General features: G+C 51.8%; 1 protein-coding gene across 2 annotated transcripts in view; it reads right to left on the bottom strand.

Moving 5' to 3' along the window:
- Window positions 1-16,183, bottom strand: part of fam189a1 (family with sequence similarity 189 member A1) — a 78,110-nt gene that overhangs the window by 40,180 nt on the left and 21,747 nt on the right. For both annotated transcript variants that reach the window (XR_011938492.1, XM_072492628.1), the window contains exons 2-3: window positions 4,638-4,694; window positions 1,424-1,534 (exon numbers count right to left, since the gene is read on the bottom strand). Coding sequence is in view for 1 of the 2 variants with exons in the window: in XM_072492628.1 (XP_072348729.1) it covers window positions 1,424-1,534; window positions 4,638-4,694 (168 nt within the window). In the remaining variant the exon portion in view is untranslated. The remainder of the gene's footprint in view (window positions 1-1,423; window positions 1,535-4,637; window positions 4,695-16,183) is intronic.

Raw genomic sequence — 16,183 nt, 5'->3', positions numbered from 1 at the left:
CAATCTACCTACCCTGCACATCTTTGGGTTGTGGGGGCAAAACCCACGCAGACACGGGGAGAATGTGCAAACTCCACACGGACAGTGACCCAGAGCCGGGATCAAACCTGGGACCTCGGCGCCATGAGGCAGCAGTGCTAACCACTGTGCCACCGTGCTGCCTTGGCTGTAATTTGTATTGAGTTTCAGAGTAAAGGAGTCATCTCGGTGACGTATTAAAGTTTGCCCAATGCCTGATCACCTAGTACCATCCTGACAACTTAACAAGATTAAACGCTTATTAACCTTACTCCCCCCCCCCCCCCCGAATGTCACATGCAAATATAAAATGGGCACCGGGTTCACACAGGGTCCACACCGGGTTCTCGCTGCGTTCACACGGGGTCCACACCGGGTTCTCGCTGCGTTCACACGGGATTCACGCTGGGTCCACACGGGGTTCACGCCGGGTCCACACGGGACTCACACCGGATCCACAGAGAGTTCACACGGGACTCACACTGGATCCACAGAGAGTTCACACGGGATTCATGCCGGGTCCACACGGGATTCACGCCGGGTCCACACGGGGTTCAGACTGGATTCACACCGGGTCCACACGGGATTCACACTGAGTCCACACCGGGTCCACACGGGATTCACGCCGGGTCCACACGGGATTCACGCCGGGTCCACACCGGGTCCACACGGGATTCACGCCGGGTCCACACGGGATTCACGCCGGGTCCACACGGGATTCACGCCGGGTCCACACCGGGTCCACACGGGATTCACGCCGGGTCCACACCGGATCCACACGGGATTCACGCCGGGTCCACACCGGGTCCACACGGGATTCACGCCGGGTCCACACCGGGTCCACACCGGATCCACATGGTGTTCACACGGGATTCACACCGGGTTGACTGGGTTCATACCGGGTCCACACGGGGTTCAGACTGGATTCACACTGGGTTCTCCCTGCGTTCACACCGGGTTCTCGCTATGTTTACACCGGGTTCACGCTGGGTCCACACCGGCTCCAGACTGGATTCACACCGGGTTCTCGCTGCGTTCACACGGGGTTCACGCCGGGTCCACACGGATTCACGCCGGGTCCACATGGGGTTCACACTGGGTCGACATCGGGTCCACATCGGGTTCACACGGGGTTCAGACTGGGTTCAGACTGGGTTCACACTGAGTCCACACCAGGTTCTCGCTGCGTTCACACCGGGTTCACACCAGGTTCTCGCTGCGTTCACGCGGGGTTCACGCCAGGTCCACACGGGTTCACGCCGGGTCCACACGGGATTCACACCGGGTTCACATTGGGTTCACACCGGGTTCACATTGGGTTACATCAGGTTCACACTGGGTTCACACTAGATTTATACTGGGTTCGAACCGGGTTCACGCTGCACCATCACGTGCTCTGACGTACCAGCTGACATTCCCCCAGGGAGGTCACCATCTGAGCGTTCTGACAGGAAAGGATGGATCCAGCCAGGTTCAACATCACACAAACCGCTGAAAGCAGCATGAAGAAAGTAATCTGTGGGTAAAAAACATTAAACTGTCATGTATTTTTTTTTTTTTTACATTGACTATTTATAAGGTAAATGTAGATAGTTCTTGCTAAGCAGGGGAACGTTATCAGAGGTGGGCAGGAATGTGGGCGTGAGGTTACAATCAGATCAGTCCTGACCTTATTAAATGGTGGAGCAGGCTCGAGGGGCCTCCTCCTGATCCTAATTTGTATGTTTGAACCCGGAGAAATGCGCATCCATTTGGAAAGCGACAGTTGCAACCGGATTCCCACGATTCCAATCTCTGAGAGAACTGAGCATCCATCCTGCAGTTCTCCACACTCAATGATCTAATTGGTCAATCCATGGCCTCAATTGTCTCTGCAGCGAATGGGCCTCTAAATCTTTAAAAAACTGGTTCTCCAGATACTTAGCGAGACCTTGGTGTCCTCGTGCGTCAGTCGCTGAGAGTACGTGCGCAGGTACAGCAGGCAGGAAAGAAGGCAAATGGTATGGTGGCCTTCATAGCGAGAGGATTTGAGTATCGGAATAGGGATGTTTTACTGCAATTGTATAGGGCATTGGTGAGGCCGCACCTGGAGTATTGTGGGCAGTTTTGGTGTCCTTATCTGAGGAAGGATGTTCTTGCTATGGAGGGAGAGCAGCGAATGTTTACCAGACTGATTCCTGGGATGGCGGGACTGTCAAATGAGGAGAGACAAAATCTGTTAGGATTATTTTCATTGGCGTTTAGAAGAGTGAGAAGGGATCTCATAGAAACTTATAAAATTCTAACAGGATTAAACAGGGTAGATTCAGAAAGAATGTTCCCGATGTTGGTCGGCCTCGGCACCCTATCTGGGAAGTTTGTACTCGATGAGTCCTACAGGGAGATCAACAATGGTTTCCCCGTGGTCATCGTGGGGGTTGTAACACATACGCACCGTGGAGACGGGGGGGGGGGGTATTCTCAAAGATATCTTCTATTGGCTAAGCTTGTGCAGTCTGTTTTTTGTCCTCTCACCATTTACTGATACAATTAAAAAAGCATATTTTTCATCTTTTCAAACACATCCAGTTCCATCTCACACACATCAAATTATCATTGATATTCATTCCCACAACAAAATTCAATCAAATATCATCACAGTCCCCGAGGACCATTGGCTGCTCTCCACATGGAGAGGGAGCGGACTGGCGGTGATTCAACCCGAGGGTCACCACACCTCATTGAGAAGGCAGAGCCTTCATTGATCACCACAGCTGGTAGGGGAATTGAACCCACGTTCCTGGCATTGCTCCGCATCACAAACCAGCCGTCCAGCCAACTGAGCTAACCGCTCAACAACATTCTGTGCAACCTTTAAAAGGGAATCCAGAAAAACCAATAAAGAAAACAACGGAAAGGGCAGGGGGTTGGGGGAGCAACTGGAATTGGGAGTTGGGGGCTTACTCCAATCAGTGGCTTTTGTAAATTGTACAGACTTGTTTATTTTTTATTTTTTGTTGTGTATAAAAGGAACAACTCTAATAAAAACATTTTTAAAAATGAAAATAATTTAAGTACTTAGAGCACTTATAAAGAGAGACTGCTAAAATCCTGGCGTAAGAAACAGACACATGTAATTGTGCATTCTGGGCGGCACACTGGCACAGCGGTTAGCACTGCTATCTCATGGCGCTGAGGACCTGGGTTTGATCCCGGCCCCGGGTCACTGTCTGTGTGGAGTTTGCACATTCCCGTGTCCGCGTGGGTTTCACCCCCACAACCCAAAGATGTGCAGGCTAGGTGGATTGGCCACAATAAGTTGCCCCTTCATTGAAAAAAAATAATTGGGTACTCTAAATTTACGAGAAAAAAAATTATAGTGATGGTGCAATCTGTAAATAAACCTATTATCAAGATCAAAAAAAAGTGCATCCGCTGCAGGACCTCGATACATATTTTGGGTCGATGCTCCAATGTAGTACTGTCAGCAATGTGTAAAGTCTTTTTTAAATTTAGAGTGCCCAATTCATTTTTTCCAATTAAGGGGCAATTTGAAAAATGAAAATCGCTTATTGTCACAAGTAGGCTTCAAATGAAGTTACTGTGAAAAGCCCCTAGTCGCCACATTCTGGCGCCTGTTCGGGGAGGCTGGTACGGGAATTTAATGCGGCCAATCCACCTACCCTGCACATCTTTGGGTTGTGGGGGCGAAACCCACGCAAACACGGGGAGAATGTGCAAACTCCACACGGGCAGTGACCCAGGGCCAGGATCGAACCTGGGACCTCGGCGCCTTGAGGCAGCAGCGCTAACCACTGTGCCACCGTGCTGCCCTTGGGAATGTGCAAAGTTAACAAGATTAATAGTGAATTTGAGATGAAAAATAAAATAACAAGTAACAAGACAAGCAGACATCAAGAGGAATAATGAGATGTGATTTGCCCAGGAACAAGATTAGCTGGAGTCGAGGGAAAGCGAGGTGAGAATGGCCATATCAGAAACATTGTCCATCAGAGATCAATGAGACTGTATAAATGGCTATTTCTAAAAGCAAGGAATTTGAGCGAAGTAGATAGCAGAATCCATTGGGGAGGCAGGCAAGTTTCCATCCAACATCCCGAAAAGCCCCGGGGGCGGGGGGGGGGGGGGGGGGGGGGGGGGGGGGGGATTAATGTTGAGAATGTACAGTTTTGATGCTTTTGCAATTTGAATGTTTGGAGGTGTTGTTTTCAGGAATTGGCTCTTCACCATGCTCGATGTTGGGATTGTTCTGAGCCCTGTGCTTTTCACTTGCTGGGGGATTGGGAGATTGGGGCGTCGAGAAGACGGGGGTTTTGGGGGTTTGTCCTTTCTGGATTGCACTAGTTTTGGTGGGTGAGCAGGGTAAAGGGTAGCTTAGGTTATATGAGTGGGGGTCTTCGTGTGGTTCTGCAGGCGGGGGTCGCCAAGCTAGCAGGGATGCGAGTGAATGAGAGCAGTGTGGGGGAGGGGGTCGCACCGGGCAGCTGGGGGGGGGGGGGAGGCAGCGTGTCTGGAGTGACATCACTGTGCACATTCCCTTTACACACAATGGCACTGATATGATCAGGTACATCCTGCTTGCTGCCCTTGTACACACTGGTGTTGTTATTGACTCTTACCACGAGTGAGATGGGTCTTTTCCAGGAAACAATACCAATTAGCCCAGAGAGCAGAACCTGCAGAAAAACACACAAGAGCTCTCAGTAGTTATGCCAGTAGTTATGAGCAGGTCAATGTTGTGCTCCTCTATCTCCACACTGGGTCTGACACCATAAACAGCCGAAGCAGCTCCTGCACCCAACAGTAATGAATGGTTCAGGAGACACTTCATCCCAACATAAGGCACGCAGCCTAATATCACTCCTGCTCATTCATTCAGGAGACGATCAGGGTCGTGCAGAGCATCAGCAATGACCGATCTCTCACTAAACACACAAATCCTTAATGCTGTCAGAGGATGACCATGTATTCAACTTTTTAAAAATCCTTTCAAACTATTTGAATCAGAACCAATTCTCGTCCCTCTCCTGTGGTTGAGTAACCTCCAGTAGCTAAATCGCTGGCTCTGAAAGCAGACCAAGGCAGGCCGGCAGCACGGTTCAATTCCCGTACCAGCCTCCCCGAACAGGCGCCGGAATGTGGCGACTAAGGGCTTTTCACAGTAACTTCAGTTGAAGCCTACTTGTGACAATAAGCGATTTTCATTTCATTTCATTTCAAACTGGGCATGGTGTATTCTCAAGCTACTTGACCAATGATGGAAGTGCATTGTGGCCGTGTCCAACTGTTACCCTCATCTGATCACCGACAGGGTCACCGTCTCGGCTGGAGTCACTGGGTAGACATCAGGAATTTTCCCTCCCTAGCTGGGGAAGACGAGGAAGATTGTAATCTTTCAATTTCTTTGCAACCTGAGATTAGCGTCGTGCAGGATCAAACTCAATGTGTGAGGCTCAGAACGTCAGCAGGCAGCATATCTGCAGCCAACCCAATTCTATTACACAGCTAGTTACCAGGACCCAGTTGATTTACTCCTCACTGTTAACTGATTCATGGGACTTGGCGACGCAGGCTGTGCCAGGATTTATTGCCCATCCCTAATTGCCCTTAAGGGGGCAGTTAAGAGGCAACGACATCGCTGTGGGTCTGGAGTCAGATGGAAGCCAGACCAGGTAACGACGGCACATTTCCTTCCCTAAATTAAAAAATTTTTTTTAGTGTACCCAATTAATTTTTTCTAATTAAGCACCAATTTAGCATGGCCAATCCACCTACCCTGCACATCTTTGGGTTGTGGGGGTGAAACCCACGCAGACACGGGGAGAATGTGCAAACTCTACACGGAGATTGACCCAGAGCCGGGATTGAACCTGGGACCTCAGTGCAGCGAGGCAGCAGTGCTAGCCACTGTGCCGCCATGTCGCCCTGCAGTTTTGCTTCTATGTTAAGGATCCAATTCATGTTGTGCGACTGCTGCTCCCTCCTTGCCTCTGGAATTAAGGTGGAATCCCCAACATCACAGCTACATGCTCCTTAAATTCATCCAACAACACACCAGGGTACACCACAGGGGAGACAGCGGATCAAACTTGGGCTAAATGGCCCACATTATTTTCACATGATGGTGCATTCCCGGATATAGAATTACATTTCTTGGCATGTAATCTGTACCCATTATCGGAACAAAATAATCCTGGAAATTCAAGAAATAAACAGGAACACACTCATTATTGTTTTGTCCAAACAGCAGGTTATCTATTTTCAGCAAGTACTATCTCTGGCATTCCTTCAAAACCAAGGATAAAACCTGGAATGAACAAACAACATGATTATATCCACAGCTTGGGCCATGTGAGGTCAGGTTACACCTGCAGGGACGAGGAAGTCGCTGTGAGATTTCTGTGAAGAGATACAAGACTATGTGGTGTCACCTAAAATAAACCTGATCACACGGTCAGTACGAAGGTTGGATGATGACACCAGGACATTTGTTGGTTTGTGGAGATCTTGGTTGTTAAACATTTGCTGCTGTACTTTGTAGAAGGTTGAAGTATCACAGCTGATCTAATGGTGAATCTCCTCATTGATGGACGTTTGAGAGAGGTTGCTGCCAAACTCGGGGGAATGGTCAACATGTTCAAACATAAGAGTTCTGGAGAAATTCCATCAGCAATGCCTCTGGATTGATTGGGGGGGGGGCGCTTAGTTCAGGGGTTTTCAAACTGCAGGTCCTGACCCACAGACGGGTGTCGGGAGGTCGCGGAGCAACCGCATAACAGCCATGACCACCTTTTAAATATAAACGATGGCTCTGTGAGGCAGCAGTGTTAACCCGGGTCCCTGGCACTGTGAGACAGCAGTGTTAACCCGGGTCCCTGGCACTGTGAGACAGCAGTGTTAACCCGGGTCCCTGGCACCGAGAGACAGCAGTGTTAACCCGGGTCCCTGGCATTGTGAGGCAGTAGTGTTAACCCGGGTCCCTGGCACTGTGAGACAGCAGTGTTAACCCGGGTCCCTGGCACTGTGAGACAGCAGTGTTAACCCGGGTCCCTGGCACTGTGAGACAGCAGTGTTAACCCGGGTCCCTGGCACTGTGAGGCAGTAGTGTTAACCCGGGTCCCTGGCACTGTGAGACAGCAGTGTTAACCCGGGTCCCTGGCACCGAGAGACAGCAGTGTTAACCCGGGTCCCTGGCATTGTGAGACAGCAGTGTTAACCCGGGTCCCTGGCACTGTGAGACAGCAGTGTTAACCCGGGTCCCTGGCACTGTGAGACAGCAGTGTTAACCCGGGTCCCTGGCACTGTGAGACAGCAGTGTTAACCCGGGTCCCTGGCACCGAGAGACAGCAGTGTTAACCCGGGTCCCTGGCATTGTGAGACAGCAGTGTTAACCCGGGTCCCTGGCACTGTGAGACAGCAGTGTTAACCCGGGTCGCTGGCACTGTGAGACTGCAGTGTTAACCCGGGTCCCTGGCACTGTGAGACAGCAGTGTTAACCCGGGTACCTGGCTCTGTGAGACAGCAGTGTTAACCCGGGTCCCTGGCTCTGTGAGGCAGCAGTGTTAACCCGGGTCCCTGGCACTGTGAGACTGCAGTGTTAACCCAGGACCCTGGCACTGTGAGGCAGCAGTGTTAACCTGTGTCCCTGGCTCGGTGAGGCACCAGTGTTAACCTGAGCCCCTGGCACTGTGAGACAGCAGTGTTAACCTGGGTCCCTGGCATTGTGAGACAGCAGTGTTACCCCGGGTCCCTGGCACTGTGAGACAGCAGTGTTAACCCGGGTCCCTGGCGCTGTGAGGCAGCAGTGTTAACCCGGGTCCCTGGCACTGTGAGACAGCAGTGTTAACCCGGGTCCCTGGCGCTGTGAGACAGCAGTGTTAACCTGAGCCCCTGGCACTGTGAGACAGCAGTGTTAACCCGGGTCCCTGGCTCTGTGAGGCAGCAGTGTTAACCCGGGACCCTGGCTCTGTGAGGCAGCAGTGTTAACCCGGGTCCCTGGCTCTGTGAGGCAGCAGTGCTAACCCAGGTCCCTGGCTCTGTGAGGCAGCAATGCTAACCCGGGTCCCCGGCGCTGAGACAGCAGTGTTAACCCGGGTCCCTGGCTCTGTGAGGCAGCAGTGCTAACCCAGGTCCCTGGCTCTGTGAGGCAGCAGTGTTAACCCGGGTCCCTGGCTCTGTGAGGCAGCAGTGTTAACCCTGGTCCCTGGAACTGTGAGACAGCAGTGTTAACCCAGGTCCCTGGCTCTGTGAGGCAGCAGTGTTAACCCGGGTCCCTGGCTCTGTGAGGCAGCAGTGTTAACCCGGGTCGCTGGCACTGTGAGACTGCAGTGTTAACCCGGGTCCCTGGCTCTGTGAGGCAGCAGTGTTAACCCTGGTACCTGGCACTGTGAGACAGCAGTGTTAACCCGGGTCCCTGGCTCTGTGAGACTGCAGTGTAAACCCGGGTCCCTGGCACTGTGACACAGCAGTGTTAACCCGGGTCACTGGCACTGCGAGACAGCAGTGTTAACCCGGGTTCCTGGCTCTGTGAGACAGCAGTGTTAACCCGGGTCCCTGGCACTGTGAGACAGCAGTGTTAACCCGGGTTCCTGGCACTGTGAGACAGCAGTGTTACCCCGGGTCCCTGGAACTGTGAGACAGCAGTGTTAACCCGGGTTCCTGGCTCTGTGAGACAGCAGTGCTAACCCGGGTCCCTGGCACTGTGAGACAGCAGCGCTAACCCGGGTCCCTGGCTCTGTGAGGCAGCAGTGTTAACCCGGGTCCCTGGCTCTGTGAGACTGCAGTGTTAACCCGGGTCCCTGGCACTGTGAGACAGCAGTGTTAACCCGGGTACCTGGCTCTGTGAGACAGCAGTGTTAACCCGGGTCCCTGGCTCTGTGAGGCAGCAGTGTTAACCCGGGTCCCTGGCACTGTGAGACTGCAGTGTTAACCCAGGACCCTGGCACTGTGAGGCAGCAGTGTTAACCTGTGTCCCTGGCTCGGTGAGGCACCAGTGTTAACCTGAGCCCCTGGCACTGTGAGACAGCAGTGTTAACCTGGGTCCCTGGCATTGTGAGACAGCAGTGTTACCCCGGGTCCCTGGCACTGTGAGACAGCAGTGTTAACCCGGGTCCCTGGCGCTGTGAGGCAGCAGTGTTAACCCGGGTCCCTGGCACTGTGAGACAGCAGTGTTAACCCGGGTCCCTGGCGCTGTGAGACAGCAGTGTTAACCTGAGCCCCTGGCACTGTGAGACAGCAGTGTTAACCCGGGTCCCTGGCTCTGTGAGGCAGCAGTGTTAACCCGGGACCCTGGCTCTGTGAGGCAGCAGTGTTAACCCGGGTCCCTGGCTCTGTGAGGCAGCAGTGCTAACCCAGGTCCCTGGCTCTGTGAGGCAGCAATGCTAACCCGCGTCCCCGGCGCTGAGCCAGCAGTGTTAACCCGGGTCCCTGGCTCTGTGAGGCAGCAGTGCTAACCCAGGTCCCTGGCTCTGTGAGGCAGCAGTGTTAACCCGGGTCCCTGGCTCTGTGAGGCAGCAGTGTTAACCCTGGTCCCTGGAACTGTGAGACAGCAGTGTTAACCCAGGTCCCTGGCTCTGTGAGGCAGCAGTGTTAACCCGGGTCCCTGGCTCTGTGAGGCAGCAGTGCTAACCCAGGTCCCTGGCTCTGTGAGGCAGCAATGCTAACCCGCGTCCCCGGCGCTGAGACAGCAGTGTTAACCCGGGTCCCTGGCTCTGTGAGGCAGCAGTGCTAACCCAGGTCCCTGGCTCTGTGAGGCAGCAGTGTTAACCCGGGTCCCTGGCTCTGTGAGGCAGCAGTGTTAACCCTGGTCCCTGGAACTGTGAGACAGCAGTGTTAACCCAGGTCCCTGGCTCTGTGAGGCAGCAGTGTTAACCCGGGTCCCTGGCTCTGTGAGGCAGCAGTGTTAACCCGGGTCGCTGGCACTGTGAGACTGCAGTGTTAACCCGGGTCCCTGGCTCTGTGAGGCAGCAGTGTTAACCCTGGTACCTGGCACTGTGAGACAGCAGTGTTAACCCGGGTCCCTGGCTCTGTGAGACTGCAGTGTAAACCCGGGTCCCTGGCACTGTGACACAGCAGTGTTAACCCGGGTCACTGGCACTGCGAGACAGCAGTGTTAACCCGGGTTCCTGGCTCTGTGAGACAGCAGTGTTAACCCGGGTCCCTGGCACTGTGAGACAGCAGTGTTAACCCGGGTTCCTGGCACTGTGAGACAGCAGTGTTACCCCGGGTCCCTGGAACTGTGAGACAGCAGTGTTAACCCGGGTTCCTGGCTCTGTGAGACAGCAGTGCTAACCCGGGTCCCTGGCACTGTGAGACAGCAGCGCTAACCCGGGTCCCTGGCTCTGTGAGGCAGCAGTGTTAACCCGGGTCCCTGGCTCTGTGAGGCAGCAGTGTTAACCCGGGTCACTGGCACTGCGAGACAGCAGTGTTAACCCGGGTTCCTGGCTCTGTGAGACAGCAGTGTTAACCCGGGTCACTGGCACTGCGAGACAGCAGTGTTAACCTGGGTTCCTGGCTCTGTGAGACAGCAGTGTTAACCCGGGTTACTGGCACTGTGAGACAGCAGTGTTAACCCGGGTTCCTGGAACTGTGAGACAGCAGTGTTAACCCGGGTTCCTGGTTCTGTGAGACAGCAGTGCTAACCCGGGTCCCTGGCACTGTGAGACAGCAGCGCTAACCCGGGTCCCTGGCTCTGTGAGGCAGCAGTGTTAACCTGGGTCCCTGGCTCTGTGAGGCAGCAGTGTTAACCTGGGTCCCTGGCTCTGTGAGGCAGCAGTATCAAACACAGTGCCACGTTTAGAAGCGTGCAGCCGGCGAAATGGCTGCTGCGGAGGTGGTGAGTAACCCTCTTGGAAATCGGACAATCAGGCTCAGGGCACCAGCGGCTCTGCATTGTCTGCATCATGGTGTTGATGCACCCTGAGCGGGATGGGGGGGCTGCCAACCACAGGGTCGTCAGGGGAGCGGGACGGCCAGGGGTGACAGGTTGGGCCAGTGCTAGGGGTCAATGCCAACTGACCCGTGTGGCCCGATGGTGGTCGCTGAGCTCCTTGCGGCACTGGGTGGGCTCCTCCTGGTTACACTCCCCAAGCTGACAACAGCCTGGCCAGGTCGGTGTTTCTGAATCATGGTGGGGGTCTCCTTGGTTGCAGGGCTGCATGTTGTCTGGGGTTTGCTCTGCAGGTCTCATAGCTGTTGCCACCTGGGTTGGCCACGTCCCGACTTAAAATGGAGATCCGCAAAGAATGCAGGGAAATTCAGTCAAGCCAGGAAAAACTAGCAGGTGCAAAGTTTCCTGTGTATTAGAACTTACAGAAACCCAGACAGCACTGAAACCAACAGCCATCTGCATATTAATGAGCGATCCCCGGGAACAATTGAAACACTTAAGGTGAATAAGGCCAAGCCAGACTCCTCGGCCCCAACAGGAGCCAAGACAAAGGAAGGCCAACGGACACTCAGGGACCGCCCAGCGATCAGGGAATATTGGAGAAATCGATCCAAGTGATCGGAACGCAGTCCAATCACTTGGAACCAGGTACGGGGTCTGCCCCGAATGGCACAAAGCCCCTGGGGACATTAAAGTAGAGTCCCCAAGTTCAATTCATCCTTCTTGGCAGGGTCACCAAGTAAGTCTCCAGTCAACGCACGCTACGGGATAGGCGCTCCTAGCTACCTGTCTATACCAGCTTTTGAATCCTGAACTCAGAATCGAACGAAAGGCCATTTGTTCCCCATACCTGGTGGGCCAGTTCCGAAGCTAAGTATAGGCCTTTTAGTGTTAGAGATAGTCTAGTAAGTAGAGTTTTATGCATGAGTAGTGATTGTGTATAATAAATGTGTTTTGATTTGAATCTTACTAATTGGTGTGTCGAGTTATTGATCAATACTTGAACTTGAACCTCGTGGCGGTATCATAAAGATACCTGGCGACTCTAGAGCAAAGGTTATAGAAACAGAGCAAATTAAGTAAAGACACAACGAGCAACGAATTAAGAGCCAACCAAAGTTAGCAACATTTACTGGCGACATCCTGACGGGACCCGATTTAGAAGTGGCCTAACCACTCCGGGAGAACCCAAAATTTGAATTGAGAATCCAATTGGGAACATAAACCACAAGTGTTCAAACAGTTCTGATCAATCCTCATAATTCGGAAGCATGTTAATGCATGCGTAACTAACAGGGCTAGAAGGTAAAACTGATAGATTTTTTATTGCGAAAAACTGTCGGGAGTTTGTATTCCGGAAAATAGCGAACGCCGTAGCCGTGATTACAGCATCGCCTTAGTACCCCTCGTTCCAGATTTTAAAAGAGCATTCTGATAGAAAAATGGCAATGAAACGCCTTATGAACCCCCAGGAATTTGAGGTCGCAGCGACCAGCAGTAGAGTAGGACAGTGTCGTTTGGGAAGAAGAGATCAGAAAAAATTTCAAAGGGAAAGGATGGCCCCTTTGGAGTGAATTCTGTGATAATGAGGAAACAGGACCCGGGAGTATAGGACATACTTGGTGGGAGAACCTGTCAGAGATCCACAAGAAGAGCTTGGGAAAAGCTCGCAAGCTGATGGCAATCGTGTCCTGTCTCGCACAATTGCGAGGCACAGAAGAGGTCGTTCGGACGCTCCGCAAAGAGATAGAAGAGAGACATCAAATGAGCAAGGTCGATGTTAGTGAGATTGGGAGAGAGATTATAGAATTAAGAAGGAAGTTGGCAGCAAAGGACAGAGAGGTGGATGATGCCAAGTGGGCACACCAGTCTTGTCTTGCGCACCTGAGCAGCTTCCAAACCCAGTACGATAAGGCCCATCAGGACATGCAACGTGCAGTCCTGGTAAGAGAAGAGACAGAGAAACAGGTAGAGGCATTGCAAAGGCAGTGCAGCGATCTAAACGCAGCGTTAAGAGCACTCCATACTGCCACCACGGAGCACAGACAAAGCTCATTAGATCACGCTAAGTACCGGAAGCAGATTGTGGAACTGCAGTCTTTGCTTTCAGTGCAAAATGGGTTTCAGAGCACCTTTGGATCCCAATTAGATGAAGAAGACGGCCCTGATTGGCAAGAGCTAAACAAAACCGCGCAGAGATATGTTCAGGGAACATGTGCGCAAGGAAAGCCCCAAAAGAGAAAAGCACCCCAACACGCCACAGAGCAGATAGATCAGGCACCCATAAATCCAGTGACTACCCACCGCACAGTCACATCAGAAGGAGACGCGGAATTCCTGTACACCACCCTCTTAACCGTGACCCAATTACAGGACGCGTGTGAAAAGGTGAGGTTCCTCCCCACCTCAGACCCCCACCACTTCTTTGCTAGAGTGAAGCAGCAGGCGACCATGTACGGCCTGGATTAGCGTGAGCAAGTGAAGCTCACAGTTTTAAGCTTAGACCCTTCGGTTGTAGCAGCCCATCCCGACCCACAGAATGTAGGAGGAGGCACCCTTGCAGAGATGCACACAGCGATACTAGATGCGATCAGCTATAACAGAGGTGACCCAGTAGAAGGCCTGAATAAGTGCAGGCAGAAGAAAACTGAACACCCCACAGCATTTGCCGGACGCCTGTGGATTCATTTTACAGCCGTTTTTGGAAACGTAGACCGCGCCCATTTGTCCCCAGACAACATGGCCAAATGGACCCGTACCCTTATCTCCCATGCCACAGAGGCAGGACAAAAAGCTTGTACCAATTATGACCCCTCAGAAGAAGAGCATAACGAAAAATGGGTTTTAAAAAGGTTCTCTCGCTCCTGGGAGCAATCTGTCCAAAACAAACCCACGATTAGAAAACCCAAAGAAAAGCAGGCAGAGGCAGATATTCAAGCAGTTAAAACGCACCAGAACCCTGCATGGGTAAATGAGGGAAATAGCCCACAGCAGCCTAAATCCCAGGAATGCTACAATTGTGGACAGTTAGGACATTACGCACGAGAATGTCAAGCCCCCCGAAACAGCAATGGAATCAGCCCACAAATGCCCCCCGAACCAGCAACGACACCAACAGCCCCGACCCCCCCCACCCAGGGAACCATACCCAAGGGAACAATGCACCAGAGAGCCTGCTCCACCTTATGTGCCCAAGGGGTCATGTTACAACTGTGGGCAGCCAGGACACTTCGCCCGAGATTGCAGGAGACCCCCACCACCAGCTAGACTCGCCCCCAGATATGAAAGAGAACACCACCAACAGCAGCTACAAGGTCGCAGCTGCCCCATGCAAACTGTGAGCGCTTACCCACCACTTCTCATGGCAGCGTTACCTCAGCAAGGCCACTTCATTTTTGTTTCGCTCCTCCTTCCTCTCTTCTTCGGTCACGCTGTACTCCCTCCATATGCTAGTTACACCCCAGTCCAAATGTGATTTACGATGTCCTGTATTCTGATGGAACCTGCACCATGTTTTTTGTATGTTTGTTCGTTTAATGTACATGTTAAATGTTGTTTGTGAATTTAAAAGTTTTCATGGCTCCACGCCACCACTCTTTTAACGCCCACTAGCTGTTAATGGAACATGTTTGTCCCCAGACAACAGTTCAAAGGAACTAGTTTGTCAACAGAAACCAGTTTAGAGGTACAAATCAGCAGACAACAAGGTAGTCCCCACGACGACCAGATTCTTACCCGTTCTTACCGGTTGCTCAGGCCCTGCCTGAGGACCCCCCTCTGGTCAGCTACTCTCGGGTAGAGCACATATGGCATTGATCACCGTCCTACCTGGGGATTCCATCCAAATCTTACACACCCCATCCGCACCCCATTTTGGCTCGATTACGTTCAAAATTCTTTTGTTTGATTTAGCAACCCTTAGGATTGCTTCCCTATGCTATTTACATCCTCAAACACTAGAATGGTAAATCATACAGGCTGCGAGACGGCTCGCAGTACGGCAGTATTTTCTTAGATGTCGTGTCGAAATTTTTGGTTTAAAAAAAGAGGGAGTCACACATGCTGACCAATTATAAAGGGAAATTGGCACTAAAAGACAGACATGCTAACATTCAAGATATTACACAAGATAGTAACAGAAACTATGCTTGATTTATAGAACTCCGGAACCTCAGAAGCTCCAGGAAGAGAGAAGAGACAAAAAGAGAAGGAAGAGAACAATGAAGACGTCATACGTGTTTTTCGTCGTTATTGTAATTTGTATCCGGTTCCGTGCGAACGCGAACCCCCTGACCCCAACCCCTCCCGGCCGTCAATGATTCACTTCCCCATAGCACCCAGAGCCCAGTGAAAAGTAACAATGCACCGTCATGGTGTGATAGGTTTATAACGTGGTACTCCCTTTCATACGTAATTGAATCCCTTTTAGTATTGACGACATTCTGCAGCATCGTGCAGACTATCCACATGAGGAAATGGTGAAGGAGAGCCTACCGCTCCCGCACCCGGTATACAGGATGAGATCCCCTATTTTTGGTTTTCACCAGGCCCCCGAACTCCTTGATCTACAATAAAGGACATTAGTTTGGCGTCAATTTTGTGAATAACGACAACTGAGAGAATGTAAACCTCTGTGCTTGACCGCAAAGCCAGAGAAACTTGTGTTGCTGCTATTTGTACATTTAAAGCATTGCAGATTATTTTTGATTATTTGAGTGAGGATACTTTATTGAGGATAGTTAGAGGTACCGTTTTTTTATGTTGTAATGCATGCCCCTGTTGTGACATAGCGCCACTTAGAATTGTTAGTTAAAAATTTTCATACATTGTTATGGTCAGTGTGGAGGCCATGGAAGGATGCTCACTGGGTCAGGAAGTGAAGACGATGCAGTTATGTGATCCTTCATGCTTCGTGTTAGGGATCACAAGGAGGACGTGTAGCCACCTGGGTTGGCCACTTCCCGACTTAAAATGGAGGTCCGCAAAGAATGCAGGGAAATTCAGCCAAGCCAGGAAAAACTAGCAGGTGCAAAGTTTCCTGTGTATTAGAACTTACAGAAACCCAGACAGCACTGAAACCAACAGCCATCTGCATACTAATGAGCGATCCCCGGGAACAATTGAAACATGTAAGGTGAATAAGGCCAAGCCAGACTCCTCGGCGCCAGCAGGAGCCAAGACAAAGGAAGGCCAACGGACACTCAGGGACCGCCCAGCGATCAGGGAAAGGCTCCAGTATTGGAGAAATTGATCCAAGTGATCGGAACGTAGTCCAAT

Source organism: Scyliorhinus torazame, chromosome 30 (assembly GCF_047496885.1).
Source record: "Scyliorhinus torazame isolate Kashiwa2021f chromosome 30, sScyTor2.1, whole genome shotgun sequence".
In the NCBI taxonomy this organism is placed as follows: Eukaryota; Metazoa; Chordata; class Chondrichthyes; order Carcharhiniformes; family Scyliorhinidae; genus Scyliorhinus; species Scyliorhinus torazame.
The sequence above is the reverse complement of the archived record's forward strand: the minus strand, read 5'-3'. Positions and strand labels throughout refer to the sequence as shown.